General features: G+C 36.5%; 1 protein-coding gene across 3 annotated transcripts in view; it reads left to right on the top strand.

Moving 5' to 3' along the window:
• The window catches only part of LOC114642058 (ELKS/Rab6-interacting/CAST family member 1), an 814051-nt gene that overhangs the window by 242510 nt on the left and 550916 nt on the right, over window positions 1-20625 (top strand). For all 3 annotated transcript variants that reach the window (XM_051920296.1, XM_051920284.1, XM_051920290.1), the window contains one exon: window positions 8797-8934. In XM_051920296.1, the coding sequence (XP_051776256.1) occupies window positions 8797-8934 (138 nt within the window). The remainder of the gene's footprint in view (window positions 1-8796; window positions 8935-20625) is intronic.

The following is a 20625-nucleotide window of genomic DNA, read 5'->3' as shown; positions in this document are numbered from 1 at the left end:
TCTCTGAATGTATTTATTATTAACAGACAGTGTCATTTAGTTAGGAGTTCCATAACATCCCATCCCTTGACTGTGTTATGCCAGTTGACTACACTGCAAAAATAAGATAAAAACATTGAATTTCAGGAGAAAATGACTTAATATTAGTGAAATTATCTGTCCATGCAGCAAGATAATTTTACTTGCCAAGAAATCTTAAAATAAGTTAGTTCCATTCTAGAAATAAGAAAGCTCTGATAGGTGTTCAAAGGTTTGAAATAAGTAGAAAATGCTGTTTTTTAGAACAAATTACTTGAGATTAGACTTTCTACGGTGGAAATACACTAAATATTAGAAAATAATTTTTAATTCAGTTGTTTTGCATTCTTAATTTTAGCACACTGAAAAATGAAGGCCAAGGAACAAGAGAATAAATCACTAACATAAGTGGAAAATTCTTAATACCAGTGGAGAAAGAAAGTCTTGTTACTTGAAACAAGTTAGCTCAACTTGAAATATGTAGTCCAATATTTAATCTCAGAGCATATATCTTAAAACAGGAAAATTATTTTACAAAAATCACAGAATAAGAAAAAAATATATGATTATTAAGAAATAAATGCTTGAAATAAGCAAAATTATATGCCAATGGGGTGAGATATATTGACTTGGATTTTTAGAAAATCCTGAAAGTAGTTAATTTCAACACATACTAAGCTATATTTGCATGCTATATACAACAAATTTCAGTCCACCTACCAAAGAATAAAGTAAGAGTAGCACAGTGCTCTCATTTTAGGATGGTCTTCATTTCAAATTGAAACCAAATATTTTAGCAGAGGTTTGAATTAGGAATTCATTCCTACATTCAAGACACATAATTAATATATAATTTCCTGATATATGATGGCTTCCTGAATAGATAAAATAACTTACAATAAAGACATAATCATTAGCATTGCTCTTTATTTAAGTATTACATCAGTATCCAACAGCACTACTGCTGTGTTTACAATACAGAAACAGAGAAAAACATAAGCACATGAAAATTAGTTGGCACAGGAAGATTACCTTGTATATAACACAAACGTCATATCCATATCATTATTGTACATTGTAGTTCAGGACTGTCTCATCTTGTCACAGTCAGAAATGCATAACAAACTTAATTACATAAACAAAATTTTAATAGTGGTAACTTTGCCAAAAAACAGGACAAAGAAAATATAACCTAACATGTTAAAATCCACAAAATATCAAATTATTTACAATGTATCTAATTGATTTTCAAATATTATGGTAATTAATATGCTAGAACATGAACGAACAATTGAAATGAACCTTACATAGATCATATTTAAAGTTTTAAGTATTCTTTAAAATATTCCTTCATTATTTATACCTAATAAACTTAGCTCGTCCGTCTGGGATTTCCCACAGTCTTTTATAGTCCTCGACCCGGAAGTGCTTCTGAGCCCTCAGTCCATGTGATTATCCAGCACTTCCGGGTCAGGTAAAAACTTCTCTTTTTTCTTCAGCGTGGAAGTATATCATTTCTTCCATTCCCATGACTTGGAAATACTTCCGGGCTATACGGAAAATATAAATCCCTGGGCCTCCCTGCAGCGACTCCTGGCGGCCCCCATGGTATCCAGCAGGGCTGTGCATTAAAACTCCACTGTCCATGAGGTCCTGCTGGAATTCGGGGCACCTCCATGTTGCAGGGAGGGCTCCATCTGGCGGCCTGGGGGTATTGGCCGGGATGAACGGCCGGCCATATCCCACACACAGTACAACTTTCTAATACAATGAAGAAAAGTGAACCTGGAATTCACAAATCAATAGTTACTGGCAAAGAGAGCAGTAATAATATTTTGCATGAAAATTTCTCAAAGTTTGACTTACTATAATATAGACTTGGTCTTTATGGAAAAAATGGCATAAAAAAGTGCAACCCTTTGAGCATCAACTACAAAATATCATAACTTTAAACAACTTCAATTCCACTTTCATTTAGGCCTATCATGCTGCAATACTGAGTAAAGTGCATAACTAACTAAAATGAGTTTGAATAAGATTATTCCAACTAAGAATACAACGCATTTCATCCATTACCTATAAAATAAGCACACTCTAAGTCAGCACATATTTTGTTTTAAGAAACCATTTTCAAAAAGATTTCAGTCAAATGTCTGTGTTTTATGTACTTACATGATCCAGTTCTTTAAAGCATGGGTAAGCCTCTCATATAATCTATAAGTTACCTCTGTGCATTAAACTCATGATCAAGGAGCTGGGTAACTGCAAATTTATTTGGCTTTGGCTTCTTGTAAAGGTCCTGTGGTGTTTTGTAGTGGCTGTCAACTACTGTGTCAACAACTGCAAAAACATAAATTAAATGAATAATCCAATCAGTTGTGTTTTCTATACAGTCTGAACTAAGATGGGATATGACCATCTCTATTGTGCACTTACCAGATGGTTCACATTCTTTCTTTGCTGTAACTTTTTGGGTACGACTAGAAGGTGACACGTTAACAAGCGTTGCTGATGCACTAGAATTCTCCGAAGATGCAGTGAAATCGGCGTCACCTGAATTCTCGACTTCAGCAGCATCAGGCTTGTCAGTGGTGATGCCGAGACATCTCTTTATTTATATGAGGCATATAGTCCTGTCGCTTCTGAGGTGTGCAGATATTCTGTAGCCTTTCCAGGAGTTGTTTAAACACAGGTTCCAGTAATGAGATTACACTCTTTTAAAAAGTGTGCAAGTGAATACAAGGTGTGACTGTTCAGTCTAAATCCCCAATAAAAACTAGTTATTTACACTCACCCATGAATTTTGATCTTCAGCTGCATATAGCTTTGGATAATACTTGACTATACGTTTTGCCATTGAAGAAACCTCATGTTTGGAGGTATATTTGTCTTCCCTTGTTGTTGTCCTCAGTATGGGCACTATGTTGGTCACTGTAGTTCTAATTAATCTACAGTGCAGATCCTTTGAAAGAATACAATGCTCCTCTTTCCCTATGCGCTGCATTGTTTTCTGACCTGCTCCAACTCACTGTCACTATGAAGTATGTATTCAGGGCTTGGTAGTTAAATGATTTTAGAGGGGCTGGCTTCTCTTAAAAGTTTTGTGGAACATCCTTGCTCACTGGATTGAGGGGTAGGTGAAAGACTGGCATTTTTTTTAGAGTATTGCATTCAAAAGAGGAGGGAGATGTGCAGCTGTCTTGTAAGTTATTTTGCTGCACAGAAAACTGCAGCTCCTGTTAAAAAAAAAAAATACAGAAAAAGGACATTGAAAATAGTCACCAGTTATCAATAAACTGTTTATGAATTATGAAATTTGATGAAGCCTGACATAAATGGAAATATTTACTTTTAATTAATGTAAATGAAATTAGTAATCAAAGACAGCATTGCTCATATATCTGACCACTTATATTTTCATTGTTAAAATTTTTAGGTAACTAAAAACAAGATAGTAGTCATCTTCTTTACTTCCTGATAAAACACAGAAATGATATGTGCTCAGTTATCTATTCATATGGAGTATTTTCACAATGTGTTGTATTGAACTAAATAAGTGCTACATGAGTACTGTGAAATTCTTACTTCTGTGTGCTAATTAACATGTAACACACCATCATTCTCTGGCGCCATGATAAAGTTTATCAAAACATTTGTAAATTAATATAGACTTTGTATAAATTCCAAACATACATAAATATGTGTTTTCACAAAGATTCATATGGTGAGGTGAGCATGTTTGGGCAACAGCCTTGATGGTTGCATGAGCTGTCCTGTGCTCAGGTGTGACATTTCAAACTGCTTTTGTTGAATTATGGAAAATTTTAATTGAGAAAGACAAAGCCCAAGTTTCTACTCTTCAAATTTCCACATCTATAAATATATATTTATGTTGTCATCATTTACATATCATAAACATCCTCCTTTTCCCTATTATCATTTATATTTCTCCCCTGCTTGATCTCAAATATCATCAGGACATGGACACTTCTGACATAAAAGTTTCTACAGAAGCCTTTAATCTCAACAAAAAGAACATAGCAAAAGTAATAATAGCTACATTGTTTGCTCAACAATATTTCTTAAAATAAATAAATAAATAAATAATGCTGACATCTTGATGTACTGCTGGCCATGAGGTTTTCTTCAAAGGAAATGTTCAGATCTTCATGTGAAAGAGTCCCTAGAAATCTTCTGTAACATTTGCAACTTGAAAGCAATAGAGAAGACCAGTAATTCATTCATATTTGGATGTCATCTGCACAATTACCGGCAGTCATTTCTAACTCAGCTTTTAGGCTTTAAGTGCTAAATTTACAAATTTTTGTAAGTTTAAGAGTTTCTTGAAAGATGATACAAGTGCAAATCATGATACCTTTTTATAAATGTTTTACATTTTGTTTCCTTTCTGAACAAGTATATCATACTGAGGTTTTAGGCTAGTAGAGATATCCTACAGAGGTGTATTTACCGTGTTGCCTGATCAAGGACACGATACATACAACTTACTAACTTAATTTAAGAGTGTATAAAATTAGCAGGGCGTTAACATTTCACTCAGACTGAGGCCTTCACCTGTGCCATTAAAGTAATAAAGAGCACCGTCTCACTCAGTGCTGGCTCTAGAATATAGGTGAAGCTGTACAAGTCGCTCCCAAACTTTCGATTTTTTTATATGACGCGCTCATGTATGGTATTGATAATGAAGTTAAGGGGGATGGGTGCTCCCATTGCAGTTTCAAGTGAAGCGATCTTTTATATTCAAGCAATAAGCTTACAATTGTCAATACCTCAAAATCGATAATAATTTTAAAATACTGTCCTCTAAATTTTAAAGTTTTTCTTTAAAGGTATGTCAAATAGAAGCGACTTGGGTCATGTTTGCTTTTACTACCAGTAAGTGCATGAGGCGCGTGCAATGCAGTTAGAACTTGGCACATTTTTAAAAGATACATTTCAATTTATTTTTAAGCAAGCAGAAGTCTATATCAGAACGACTTTAACAACTTTTTAAATAAATAACTAACAAATCAATGACATTTAGCTAACATTTATTTCATAATAACTCTTTGTATATATAAAATCTAACAATGATGGCGCTCGATAAAAAGAGTCAGGTGTTGCTGTGCAGCCTCAAACCACTCATTAATGCCTAAAATGGCAAGAGAAGCGCTAAATGTACCAATATGTTCGAATGCAAGAACTGCGTGCAGTGGAAGTTATAATTCAGGCCAGTGTTTGCTGGATAAATTGCAAAGGTGAAAACCGGAAATGAAAAAATAAATATTTATAACATAAACACCTGCATTTATTTTTAAAATTTTATGTAATAGTTACACGAAACTAGCTTGCCCCACTACTTCTGTTTTGTGTCGTAGTGATTATAGGTATCAACATGGACAGGTGAATTCTTGTGGATTCATAAAAACAGAATGCACTGCAGCAACAGTAAATGTCAATTAGAAACTTACCTTTTAATATTTCCAGTGTGACTTCGTCAAGTGAATCCATTGGTTTATATGCGTAAATATGTTACTTATCAGCTGCGAAGAGCAAAGCAGTATTTTAGCTATCTATGTAACGTTATTAATAACCTTACGGTGAGAACGTTTCGAAATGTAACATCTGATGCGCGGGAAAGCTAAGGACGCTTCCCAGGGAACGGATTTACGCATGCTCAAAGGAAAGTATGTTCCATTACATGACAAAGAAGGGGTCAAAAACAGCGCTGGATATTATATTTGAAAAAAAAAAAAATAACCGTATTTGTAAAAAAAAAAAAAACAAACAAAAACAATTGGACACTGCAAGGAAACTAATTATACCGTTAGCTTTTCATATACTCAACAATGTCATTGACGTAAATATTTTTTTTTCCTAAAATAATGGAACGATCCTGTATATTACATCACATAACAGCTACAGTCGCTCAGCACTTGTTGTTTTATTTGCTGCTCGTTTGTGGCTTTGAGTTTAAAACGACTTTTGAACCATATTATCCATCCATCTATTTTCCAACCCGTTGAATCCGAACATAGGGTCACGGGGGTCTGCTGGAGCCAATCCCAGCCAACACAGGGCACAAGGCAGGAACCGATCCCAAGCATGGTGCCAACCCATCGCAGTTTGAACCATATCAACACTACACATTATATTGTTTGGAGTTTCAAGTTCATGATGCTGTGTTCTTTGATAGAGATGTTGTATTCTTTGAAATTAAAATCCCTAACCTGGATAAATCCACCCGTTTTGTTGATGCTATGAAGCTGGTTAATTTTAATTTCAGTGAGACTATATGACTGAAAAACAAAATATATATTCTTGTATATCTATCATGGGGATATCATTGAACTATATAAAACTTTTAAAGATTCCTAAATTCTTGAACTTTTCTTTTTATGTTAATAAATTCCAGCAACACTTATTTGACACAGTGAAAAAACTCTTGCATCAAACAACCAGACACATTTTTTATACAAAGGTATAAAAATGTGGAAACCATTCTGATTTGAAGAAAAATATTACCATTTGAATATAATAAAGTACTACCCTTTTCAGGGAATCCAGCTGTTAAATCATACTAGTTGCAGAGAAAGGCCACTGAATTAGGCAAGTGTTAATCTGAAATGGCGTAGTTGTTAACAAAATCAAGGTTGTATTCTAAAACCTTTCTGGAATAAAAAGAGTTTAATTTAAGTCTCAGGGTTGTGTCTTACTCATTTCTTAAAACAAGACAAACCTAGAAAGTTTTGGTTCTTGAAATAAGAATACATGTCCTGCTGTGCTCATCGCTGTAGTTGATAACAGGCTTTTCTCTCACAGTTGTGTTTTTTTAAGTCGAAATTGTCTTGGAATTACACTTTTATATCTAAGTCAGATAGTTTAAGACCAGTTATCTTGAATTATGCAAAATAATCTAGCAAGTATCATTGCAACATGAGATATTTAATCTCTTGGGGCAAAATATTAGATATATTACCTTAAAATAAGTAATTTTTACTTGTTAAGAAAAAATGTTTTGCAGTGTATCCAGACTCTACAAAACCCCACTGTATACTACTAAATAGGCAGAAGTCAGTTTGTGTGGAATGTGAAGATCTGATAGTTGATCTGTCATTAGCAATGACATGCCCCTTCCAATTTTCAATTTCAAGGTTAAGATAGATATATCAAATGATCAAAATAGCAGACACTTTGTGCCACTTCAGGAAAACTAATAAGAGAAAGAAAGTAAGAATGGGAAAGACTTGGTAACAGGCAGCCCTCAGTATTATGTACAGTTGTCAAAACCAATAAGAACAAGTCCAACATAATAGTAATATAGTAATAATAGAAATAATAGTAATAATAGAAATAATAGTATTTCTCACAAAAAATAATTTGTCTTAAATGTATAATTTAATTTAAAGCCTTAGGTTGGTAAGGCCTGACTTATTCTAGCAGATTGAACATTCCAGATTTGAATGTCCCTTTAGTTATTACAGCAGCTTCTGACATAATTTTCTTTAGACTTTAAATTTTGAGCAGGCCTGCGTCTTGTTTGAAATGTTCACTCTGAATTGTTTGCACTAATAAATTACTTGTTAAGAGGTGGGTCTATGTTATTCACATATTTTTATATCATTTTGTATATGACATGAACCTTCCTCTGGTACATACTTATCTTTTGTGTACTTAACCATTTCAGTACTTCTTCTTCATGACATTTCTTAATACAAATGCTTATATATTTGGACTTATATATTGGACTGGACTGCCAATAATACTGATGCTCTGTGTAAGAAAGGACAGAGTCCACTATACTTCCTTAGAAGGCTGGCGTCCTTCAACATCTGCAATAAGATGCTACAGATGTTCTATCAGACAGTTGTGGCGAGCGCCCTCTTCTACGCAGTGGTGTGCTGGGGAAGCAGCATAAAGAAGAGGGATGCCTCATGCCTGGACAAACTGGTGAGGAAGGCAGGCTCTATTGTAGGCACGGAGCTGGACAGTTTGACATCCGTGGCAGAGTGAAGGGCACTGAGCAGGCTCCTGTCAATAATGAAAAATCCACTGCATCCACTGAACAGTATCATCTCCAGACAGAGGAGCAGTTTCAGCGACAGACTGCTGTCACTGTCCTGCTCCACTGACAGACTGAGGAGATCGTTCCTCCCCCACACTGTGCGACTGTTCAATTCCAACCCGGGGGATAAATGTTAAAATTATACAAAGTAATTGTCTGTCTGTATACCTGCATTGTTATCACTCTTTAATTTAATATTGTTCTTTATCAGTATGCTGCTGCTGGAGTATGTGAATTTCCCCTTAGGATTAATAAAGTATCCCATCCATCCATCCATCCATCCATCCATCCATCCATCCATCCATCCATCCATCCTTCCTTCCTTCCTTCCTTCCTTCCTTCCTTCCTTCCTTCCTTCCTTCCTGGAATCCAAAATACTTAGTTGTTGTTACCTTTAAAATATCCTCTCACACTAGATATTCCCAAAATAAATTTAGTATGATGAAAGATAATTTAATTTTATAGCGTCCTTCAAATTTTATATTAAAGAAACTTGAAAATAAGTGTTTTATTGTCCATTTGCATTAATGCATTTATTAGTGCACTGTAATGGCGCTGGCCTTTATATGTCACGTAGCCTTGTAGTTCTCTAATATGTGTTAAAAATATACACATAATATGTAAAAACAATCTTTTTTATAATGTTCGTTTAAGTGGTAAGTTGTCTGAAAAATACATAGTTAAAAATGTGTTAATGTATGCATTTTTCACAGATTGAAAATCTTCAAGAGCAGCTGAGGGACAAAGAGAAGCAAATGACAAGTTTGAAGGAGCGGGTTAAGTCCTTACAAGCAGATACCTCTAACACCGACACTGCTCTGGCTACATTGGAGGAAGCATTAGCTGAGAAGGTTGGTATAGATCTGCTAGGTATACTAATACTAAGGTTGGCATAGCAAGTACATCTGTCCTAATAACTCTTTAATAACTAAGTGCCATTTAAGAACATAATGTTACATTACCTAATTATTATGGTTCTTTTTATTTTCATAATATAATTAAAATTAGTTTCTCATACACCTCATGCTTTGTAACAAAACTTAAATACTCCATATTTAAATATTGTAACTGTTTTTTTTTATTTGTTCCTTTGCTAATATAGAGTAATAATTTTATTGTTCCCAGATTTGTTTTTGCATTGTAGTTGTTAGTAATGCAAGTCTCTTTGCTCATTAAACATTTACTTATTATTAAAATAATCCATTTAATGTATATAATGTCTTCTGCTCATGTACCTTCTCTTTTTATGAATGTATATGCTCTCAGCTATATTATGGGGTCTTTTTAAAAAAAAAAATCATTATGTACTGTGTGAAAGCATTTAGCTTTTTCAAATGTTGAAAAACAAACGTAAATGTATTTCGTCATTTAGTTGAAGTTTTTCATTTTTTTACCTCTTGTTTTTGTCAGTATTTTAATTTATCATGAATACACCTTGAAATATTTTAGTGTATTTATGAAAAGTGTTAAAAGGAGAAGAAAATGGGAATATTTGTCCCAGGCTCTGGGTTGGTTGGGGATCCAGGAGGGCCTGTGCATTGTTTGTTGTTTTGTAATGGTACCATCAGTATCAATATCCAGTGTTGTGGCAATAGACTTAGAGTCAAAAGAAGCACCTCAAGAAGATATACTGTGCCACTTCTGAAGATGACCTGACACCTCTTAAATTGCTTAGTGTCATAAATAGAATGAAGTTTCAGAAAATTTCCCCAGATGGGTGCATTGCGCTATTTGTTTTATGCACATTATCCAGTCTTTGTTTTAGTGAACTTAAATTAATCTAAAATGACTTGCACTCGATGTTTCAAGAAAGAGCTACCAAACTTACAGTCCTGTCCCTTGAATGGAACCTTGAGCAACAAGTGAATTTTGCAAAGATTTTTAATGACTTCACAATCACAAAAGCTTGGCAGTGGACTCTCTAGAAATAAGCGAAGTAAGAGAGAACCTGTTATTTATTATTTTAGTTTTACGAGGTAGTCGTGCCCGTCAAGGACGGGCTGCAGGCGACTGTTATCAGTGTTGCAGGTCATTAAGTGCAAAATTATTTGTATCATGATTAAATTTAGTAATAAAATGTTTTTTGTTATTTGTGCCACACGACAAATCGGGATTCGAACCCAGGCGGACAGTAGGTGGTGTTAGGTCCTAACTTTGTTCCGGCATCCGGGATCGAACCACCGACCAAGGGTAGTGTGCACTGTACCACCTGAGCTGTATGGATCTTAGTTCCAAGGCAATAATAAACATAATGAAAGTTGTTTCTAGTTTAAGTTATGTATGAAAGTGTTACATGCCATAAAATGAACGACTTATCTTTATCAAAATAAAATTATGAATCATTAACACAATCAATGCATACTTAACTAATATGTAAACTATGTTTATTCAAGTATTTAAGTGGATATTCCTGGGTACACTACATTATTGATGCAAAGACCATCTTGATCGTCGTGGCAATCTTTTCCAACTAAGAGCTTGATCTTCTTTCTTGAAGTTGCTCGAGATAAGGCAACATACAATTGACCATGAGCAAATACTGGTTGGGGTAAGTCGAATTTGTCCACCACCACAGCACATAGAAGATGTTTCGCCATTCCACTGAAGAGCACCACAATGTACACATTCATTGACCATAGGACCAATTGAATGCACTGAAAAGTTGATATCAAAGTCTTCAATTGTAGCCAGAGCACGACAAAGTTGATTGCTGGAAGCAGCTGTTGCAGAGGCTCTTCGACGTGCGTCAGTGTTTCTTCGAAGTTGAGCTTGAATTTCAGACGCATTTGCTCGACTTTCTCAAGTTCGAATGCGATCTTGTTGACGCTTTGAATTTGCATCTTCCTCATTTTCATGAAGTCTATTTTCTCGTAGTCTTTGTCGCTCTTGCTCTCTTCTTTCGACAATTTCACCTTCAGTTGTATTTAAACGATTCTCTCGTTGTCGTAAACGTTCTTGTTCTCTTCTCTCAACAATTTCAACTTGAGTTGCGTTTGACCGACTTTCTTGTTGTCGTTGCCGTTCATGTTCACGTCTTTCAGCAACTTCAATTTCAGTGGCAGTAGAACGTTTTTGTTGCAATCGCAGACGCTCAATTTCGTGAACCAATTGTGTTTGTTCTTCCGTGCGGTTGCTTCTGTAAGCTACATCTCGTTGCCGTTCATTTTGTCTCTGCTGCGAGATTTGAACACTCTTTGCTGTTTGTCGTACTGCACGTCGCTGTTTATTCCACAGTTTTTGTTCTTCAGTAAAAATTCTTTTTGGTTTCTTCGTTTTTGGCAATTCTTGAGGTGTAGTTTGAGCACTTGAAATATCCAAAATCTTATTTCTTTTTGCATTTTCGTCTTCTTCAGTTGAGTGACTTCCTTCAGCTTTTCTTTTAATCCGATTGGTCACTCGCTTCCCAGTGCTTCGTTCAGCCAATCAAAACACTGATGTAAACGTACCAACCAACCAACCAACCAACAGACAGACATGCTGAAATATATATATATATATATAGATTGTTGTTGAAAAGATATTTGGTACATTTGATTTATAATTTTACTAAATGTGTGCTAATAATCATTTGCATTTGGCTTAAAAATGGGAAAAAAAGTACATTCTGGAACTATTATGCATTTAGTTTGTAATGTTTGAAAATACACATTGATGATATTCTGTTAGTAACACTTTTTTATGTTGTGAAGCTGAGGGGCACATTAGAATAGTTCTATTCTGGCTTTGGATGTGTGTAATGGGACCCATGTATGTATGTATGTATGTATGTATGTATGTATGTATGTATGTATGTATGTATGTATGTATGTATGTATGTATGTATGTATGTGTGTGTGTGTGTGTGTGTATGTATTGTATGTATTTAATAATAAAATGTGCTTCGAAATATATTAATAGTTAATTTTTTAATAACTTTTGTCTCCTACTTTATGTAGTTCAGTTCATTAAAAATGTTATCCATGGATTGTAATTCAGAAATTCTGAAACCTACAACATATTGTATGCTTTAAAAGCCTTCTGAAGCTAGACCCACCAGACATCTTACATAAACAACCCAGTATGTGATTTAATTTTGGATGTAGGTATTTTTCTTATCTTTTAGCATTTGGATGTCATCCACAAATGAGTAAAAGCAGTTCAATACAAATAACAGACAAAGAAAAGACAACAGCAGTCTAGTCTGATAAGTGATAATGATTTTTTGAGATCTGAGGAGAGACAACAGTGACTGAGATGTTTAAAATGTACCTTTTGCTTTTCCAAGTATACTTATGATATACTGTAAATGTCCTGGATAAAATGGAGCTGTGCGCCAGTAATGTTTTGCACTGATTTCATGACTTTCATAGTGCTTTGAGGTCACAAGCTAAGCAGGTGTCATACAACAATGTATTGTAGCCAGTAATACACCTGTATACCAAAGATGGGCAAACATTTTTTAGTTGCAGGCCAAAGAATCAATAATGATCTATACAGTAGACCAGGGGTCCCCATCTGACAGCCGGGCTGCGAGAAAACTGGCATCGGAGACTCACTCAGACTTTTCAGAATGCTTGGCGGGTGGGGCTTTGCAGCGGCGGAGAGAGACTGAGGTGAGAAAGTATTACAACAAAGTATTGCTATTGTCCCGACAGTTTCCCCATATGACACGAGTCTATAGAAATCTCGTTACTACGAAGTACATTCAGCAGATACTTTCATTACAACGAAGTGACCTTGAAATGCTTGAATGAATCATCCACAGAGCAGTTAGATCTGTGGTCGCAGCTCAGTTGTACACATTTGCACAATGATCCCCAAACAGAAACAATGTAAAAAAAAATATTTCTTCGAACTTTTCTCGTACTGTTTTTTTTGATGTTTTTGTTTTCTGTGGTTTTCAGTGATACATTTTGCTTATTGCTTGTCAACATTTGAAAAACATCCATTGGAATTTAACTCATTGTCACCCTGCTATAGAAATGGCAATCATGAAGAAACGAAATGGTATAATAGAACAGGAGTTGGTTCATGTCAGGTATGTGAGAGATAATGGTGACATATCCACATACATGATCAAATGTCAGCCAGTCAAGAGTGCAAATGCTGCAGGTATTTTAGAGGCTATTGATGAAGCAGTAAACACCATGGGTATCAGAGAAGACACATGGAAAAAGAAAGTAGTGTGTGCAAATTTTGATGGTGCTGCAGTGATGATGGGTGAGAAAACAGGAGTAGCTGGGAGACTGAAACAGAGGATACCCCACATCATAACAATCCACTGTGTGGCACACAAATTAGAGCTAGCTGTGCTGGATAGAGTGAAAGGCTGTGAGTACCTAGTGAAATTTGAAGATACACTGAAAACCATCTTTAAGATGTACTACTATTCCCCAAAGAAGCGAAGAGAACTGACAGAAATAAGTGAACTGCTAAATGAGAAACTGGCACATTTCAGTGGCCTGAAGAGCACACGGTGGCTTCCAAGCCGGCTGAGATGTCTGAAGGCTGTGGAAAAAAATTACACTCCCACTGTTTTTCATATGGAGAACATGGCAGGAGAAAGTGATGTCAAGTCCGAGGATGCAGCCAAAGCTAAGGGGGTGGTGCAGGAGATGAAGACTGAGAAATTTGTTCGCTTCCTGCATTTCATGTTGGACTACAGTACCATCTTATCCAAGTGCTGTACTGATTTTCAGCATGATAACCTAAACATCACACGAACAAATCAGTTAGTTGAGAGCACCACATCACGCTTACTCAGCCTAAAAACAAAACCAGGAGAATACCAGAAAACCTTGGACACCAAGTTCACAGCGAACGAGGATGGTAGCATTTGCTACTGTGGAACTCAGCTCACAAAAAGTCAGCGACCTGCTAGAAGAGGTGAGGGTACAGACAAAGACACCTTTGATTCAGAAGATTATTGACAACACAGTCAAGTACATGGACAACAGATTTAAAAATCTGCGTGAAAAGCCTCTCTCTTGTTTCAAGGTTTTTGACCCTTCCTCTCTTCTCTACCCCAGAGAAGAGCTGGCAAATTATGGGGATGAAGAGGTGGATTATCTTGTCACACATTTTGCCAGTTTGCTAGATGAGGAAGAGAAAGAGAAAATTCCACAAGAATGGATGGATCTAAAAATGTGGCTTACAGAACACCGGGGTAGCAAGGTAGTTGATTGCTTGTACAGAGATCTCCTCTCTGAGAATCCAGAACACCTCTCTCATATCTTGTTGCTGGTGAAATTAATGCTGACACTTAGTCCACCAACAGCCATCTGTGAGAGAGGATTTTCTTGCATGAACCGAGTGAAGACAGCACATCGTACCTCTCTACACCCTGAAACACTGAATGACTGCATGCAACTCTCCATTAATGGGGAAACAGTTGAATCTTTTTGCCCTGACAAGTCAATTCGTTTCTGGATGTTTTCTGGAAAAGGTTCAAGACACCTGGATCATAAAACCCCGACAAGAACAAAGAGCAGTGAAATGGAGGCCGATGCACATGAAGAGAAAGCTGATGAAGGAGATGCTATGCCCTCAACGTCGAGTGGCATTTTCTTATCCGTGACTTCAGTGGAAATTTCAGATTCAGAATCTGACACAGACTGATTCATGTTCTACACAGTTCTTACAAGTTCATAGAAATTTCTGTTCAATTAGAACCAAATATTTGAGTTGATGATTGTAATTTTTATACAGTTGTTGTAATTTGTGTTTTAACAATTTTTTGATTGATGTTTTGTTTCCTTTACAATATTATACATTAAAAATAATCTTTTTTTTCGGGCTACTTAAATTTATTTTGGGCTACCAAAAACTGAAGAGTGCCTGCCCGAAGGGCTACCAAGGATTTTGAAATTTTGCAAGCCCTGGATTGGTCAATGGTTCAGTTTTAGTTCATTGCCACTATGTTTTTTGTTGGAGTCTCTGCCACACTCGAAAAAAATTCCCTTAGAGTTACTATAACATTTTTTTTCAGCTTGATGTTTATATTGGTCTTTTCTGTCATTTCATTCTGCCAGATTAGGAAGGTAACTTTATTAAAATTAAAATGTTTAAGTAATAGCAGTGATTTTCCTCCAGTGAATACAGTGGATTGAAGAAAGCCAGTCAGGCGAAGAGTTGCTTAATACTGCTTTAAATGACATGACATTTACAGAGACTGCTTGTTCAGTTTTGAAAGAAAAGAAAATTAACTGAAGATTCAATATACAATGGAACCTTGGTTCACGAACGTCTCGGTACACGTACAAATTGGTTTACGACCAAAAAGTTTGGCAAACTTTTGCCTTGGTTCACGACCACACACTCGGTATACGAACAAGCCAGGTTCCCTTTCGGTTTGTACATGTTCAGTCTCTCCCTGTGCATTTCCTGTGCAGCGAGCAAGAGAGAGAGCAAGAGCGCGAGACACACACACAGGCAGTGCGAGAGAGAGCCATGCACACACACAGGCAGCGCGAGAGAGAGAGCCGCGCACACACACAGGCAGAGAGAGAGAGAGCCACGCACACACACAGGGCAGCGCCAGAGAGAGACAGACGCGCACACACACACAGGCAGCATGAGAGAGAGACAGATGCGCACACACACAGGAGCGCGCTAGAGAGACACAGACACACACAGGCACTCCAGGCTTGCAACAGAGAGAGAGAGAGGGAGGGATGCATAAGGTAGAGAAGGCTTATTTTTGTTTTCAGTTGTTTACAGTGATCGGTTCGTAGCCTGCGTTGTTGCAATGTTACTTTTCTTGGTGGTTTATTAAATTACGGATTTTTCAAATGTTCATTTTTTCCACTGTGCTTAAAACTCATTAAAAAAAAAAAAAAAGTGTTTTTAGCGAGCAGTTCCTAGCACTATAGCGCGAACTATTGCAGTGTTAGTTTTCTCTGTTGTTCAAGGTTTTCTCAGTGTTATTCAATGTTTTTACATTTAGTTTACTATTACGCTGTGCATTCTATGGTATAATTAACTATATTTGTGCTTAAAAATTTAAAAAAATATATATTTACATACAGTTCGTATGGTCTGGAACGGATTAATTGTATTTAATACAATCCTATGGGGGAAATTGCTTCGGTTCACGACCAAATCGGTTTACGACCAGAGTTTTGGAACGAATTATGGTCGTGAACCGAAGTTCCACTGTATATGCATATAGAAATATAACTTTATGAGATTTCTTTTTGGAGTGCAAGTAATGGCAACTTAGATGGATGTAGATCATAATTAAGTAAGGAGAAATGAGAAGAATATTTTATCCCCTTTACCGATTCTCCTCCTCTCATTTAAAGTTAGCCAAAAGAAACGTGTACTTCAGCTAGGGTAGTTAAAATGTGCTTTTTCAAAATGAGAAAATATTTTGTATTTTAAACAACACAAGAAAAATTAGTTGCCTATATGTTTTTGACATTTATGAGTGTTCATTTTTACTGTTTTGGTTAAAAATATGGAATGGAATATTTACTGGTATATTAAAGTGCTTGTCCTCTTGTATGATAAAGCTTCTCATTTTGTGCAGAGGTATAAAGTGCTTCTGCCATTGATCTACCTATTTATTCATTAATGGTTTTATTTTTAATTATGTTCTGCTTATCAGTCCAATCTGTAAAACTTTGCTTTATCATGTTTTGAGAAGTTTGACTTTTGGCAAAAACTCCACTCAACTACACTATAATAACACATCTTCTATGAAAAATCAGTTGTGATAGAGGATCGCTAGAGAGGGACATGCTCAAATGGTCACTATATTTCTTTTTGATGTAAGTACATTCATATCATTTAAACCACCAGATATCCGGTGATATGGAAATCATTGAATTACTTTTATGTTGAGAATAAATAAAAAAAATAGTTGCTGCTGCTGCAACTTTAAATACTGGATATAATCAGCTCATATACATAGCTACTGGGTACTGCCCAGGATAAGTCAAGATTGTAGGGGAATGATAAGAAGGAAAACAAAGGGAACATATCTGTTACAATGGGAAAAGAATTTATGGATATATTTAACAGGTCACTTTTTTCTCCCTAGGAAACAACAACTATGCTATTCTGTTATTACAGGTGACTGGCATGATTCATCAAGATTTCAATAATTAAATACTGAAGCGCTACAGTTTCTGCACCCTGAGCTTTCTATTTTAATCTTTTAAACTACAAGTGGATTCACGTTTCTTATTCTAAAATGATTTGTTTTCATCCATTCTGTACAGATATAATTTCCAAACACTTTCTAATGCCACATTATTCTGCATGTCAGGTTAAAAGAAAAAGAGGCCATGGTGCACAGATGAAAGATGTAAACCATTTTTATTCGAGAACCAACACAAATTTTAAATCCTTCAAAAATCAAAGTAACTGCTATACATTTATGTTGCATTTTATGATTCATTAAAAACTCTAAGTTAGCATTTCTGGCTCATTTTTGAAGAACAAATAGTAATAACTATATGTGAAATAAAACTAAAAACATATTGATCAACACTGTGCAAATAATAAAACATTATTTTCATTATTCATTAGCTGGATCAGTACTAATTTCAAACTCTGCTTGCGTATTTTGGAATACATATTACCTGAGTGTGGGATCTTGTTGTGTCTTTATGTACCCAGAATAATGGCCAATATAAATTGGTACATGTATTATTTATTACAGTAAAAATAAAATAAGCAAAGCAAAACCATGTTGACAACACAGACTGCCTATACAGCTGTAATGCCCATTTCATTAGTGGAATGGTTCACACCTTCCAAGCACCATCAGACAAGCACATTTTATAGGTCATTCAAAATCATCTTACAGGTTGAGTCCTCTCCTCATCTCTCCTCCTTGAAGTTTCTGTGAGTTGACTTTAAATCATCTGCTAATGTCTCTTCCACAGTAACTAGGCAGTAACTCTCTATAGTAGCCCCTTATATACCTCCTTTTCTTACACATTTATCTTCATCGGTGGCCTCATGTATAATTCTGAGTGTAGAATTCACACTAAAAAATGGCGTATGGACAAAAACAGAATGTGCATATGCACAAAAAAAAAATACCCAGATGCTTAAATCTGTGCGTATGCCAAGTTCCATGTTCTTCTGCTACATAAATCCTGGCCAGCTTGAAATGTAACACACGCACCTGCCACCCCAGCCTGACTCCTCACAGTATTATGCCTCTTTGAATATGAAAATCAATATAAGTAGCCCCTTAACTTCAGCGTTCCGTGAAAAGACAATGGCAAAAGCATGGGGGGAAAAATGAAGAATTTCAGCAAATACCAAGTGGAGGCAAGGGAGAAAGTACTATTTGTTGGTTTGAGCAGTGATATAAACAACAAAAGGAAGTTGATCGAGTGACAAAGAGTGGTGGAGAAACTCAGTTTTAAGTTCAGAAAGTCACACAGTGCCCGAAATAAATAAGTGGTCAGATATCAAAGTAGCCATGAAAAGGCAAGTTGTAGAACACCGTCTAAAAGTCATATGGAAGTGTATTAGGGAACATTGAAAAGAAAAAAAAAATAGGGACACAGTGGGGGAAAAAAAGGTCGAAATGTCAACTTTAATCTCAAATTTTCCACTTTAATAATGTACAGTAGTTTGTCATTAAAGTAAAACGTCATAAACTTTATCTTAAAATCTTTTAATTTACTAGTTTCTCAAATCACTAAAGTAGCACATTAAATGCTTTGTATTCTATGTGTTATTCTATGTACTCTATATGTGTGAATCACTACGTCCTTCTTAAACGGGCTTTCTCTTAAGCTGACAGGACACAGAATACATTATATTTAAGATTTTACAGCACTTTCAACAATTTTAATACTAAGATGTATACTTGATATAATTTTCATGATGATAGGAATTAAAGCATGTATTAAACATGGGGGCATGGTGGCACAGTGGTAGCAATGAGCAGGCACCCTTTCAAAAGATTGTTACTGTCTCACACAAAATGGTTGTTGCGCCGTGCGCAACCCTCAATGAAATGAATTATTGCTGCAGTACTGTCTCTTTCAAATGTTCTAACCCCGAATTCCTGTCCTTCCTTTTCTTTCTCCAAGTAACCAGTCGCCACACAAGCTCTCTAATAAATGTCAAAACATGTAAGCTTACAACGCCAATTCTTCAAAACTTTTAAGGAAAATTGAAATATATTCGTACTACATGTTTAATTATTCCATCCATCTATCCATCTAGGGTCACGCCAGTCTCAGCATGCATACAGCGCGAGGCAGGAACAATCCTGAATGGGGCACCATCTCATCGCTACCGCTGCGCCACCATGCCCTCAAATGTTTAATTATTAACAATATACATTATTTAAATGAAGTTAAACATTTATATGTATATTGTAATATACATACTTTACTGCATTTCATCTTTAAAATGATATGAAGATAGTGCTTAGAAATCTAAATCGACTTAGAAGCCAGTCGTCATCATATCTCTTTATTATAAAAAAAAAAAAAAAATTCCTGGGAGGGAGACTAGGGAGACGAGACGTGATCTTCTCGGAAGACAATTTGACGTCCCGTGAGAGACACTTTAACGTCACGTGAGACAAGGCAGTGAGACAACATTTAAAACAAGTACATGGACATCTAACCAAGCAGTTGTTGGAATGCTTTTAGCAGGCAGACATCATGTGCTCCCAGCTTTTAAAACAACGACAAGCAGAACATGCAGCTTGCCAGCAAGTGATCCAACCGCATCTCCTTAGCATGCGTTCATCCCCCCACACCCCCCTCCCCCATTTTCACAACGTGAGCAGCACAGATGCGAAATGGCAAAAGGACAGCTGCTGTTCAGGCTTTGAAATGATCGATGCAAAGCACGACAAGAAGAAAACGCAGCTCGCCAGCAGCAACAAGCCAGCTGATGATCTAACTGCAACTTCTTAGCATGCTTTCAGCTCCCCCTTCACAACGCGAGCGGCAGAGACACAAAGTGGCAAAAGGACAGCTGCTGTACAGGCTTTTAAATGATCGATGTGCAGCGCGACAAAAAGAACACGCAGCTTGCCAGCAACAGAAAGACAGCAGATGATCCGACGGCATCTCCTTAGCATTTGTTCAGCCGCCCCCCTGTGACGATGCAAGTTTGCTGCATGCTCCCGTCTGCTGTCCGGGAGCCCTTAAACCTGACACCGTCAGTAATGGTACCGATGAGCTAAGCAGTGAGGCACAACATAGCAAAGGGGATGGTGTATAAAAGTGCCAAGTGCTTTTATTTAAAAAATAATCAAAAACAATGTTCACAAAGTGCAGTGCCTTCCAAAGAGAGTCATTAAATAAATAATCCATAAAAACAGTAGTGAAACTTTTAAAAATCCGGTGCATCCTTTTTCTACTACTGGCGACCCCCCTGCTTTTCCCATCTGGGCTTCTCAACAGGGGAGTCGCTCTACATGCAGCTGACCTTCTCTGCACTGTCTTACTGTTTGGATCGCCTTACCAACCCCTGGCTCCGGTAGGCTCCTCCATACAGCGACTTGGGTTCCACAGCGACCAGGGCACCCACACTGGGGAATACACACCCCAAGTCCTGACTCCCGCTGCCTTCCG

Source organism: Erpetoichthys calabaricus, chromosome 1, assembly GCF_900747795.2.
Source record: "Erpetoichthys calabaricus chromosome 1, fErpCal1.3, whole genome shotgun sequence".
Classification (NCBI taxonomy): Eukaryota; Metazoa; Chordata; class Cladistia; order Polypteriformes; family Polypteridae; genus Erpetoichthys; species Erpetoichthys calabaricus.
This window is presented reverse-complemented; position numbering and strand designations above follow the sequence as displayed.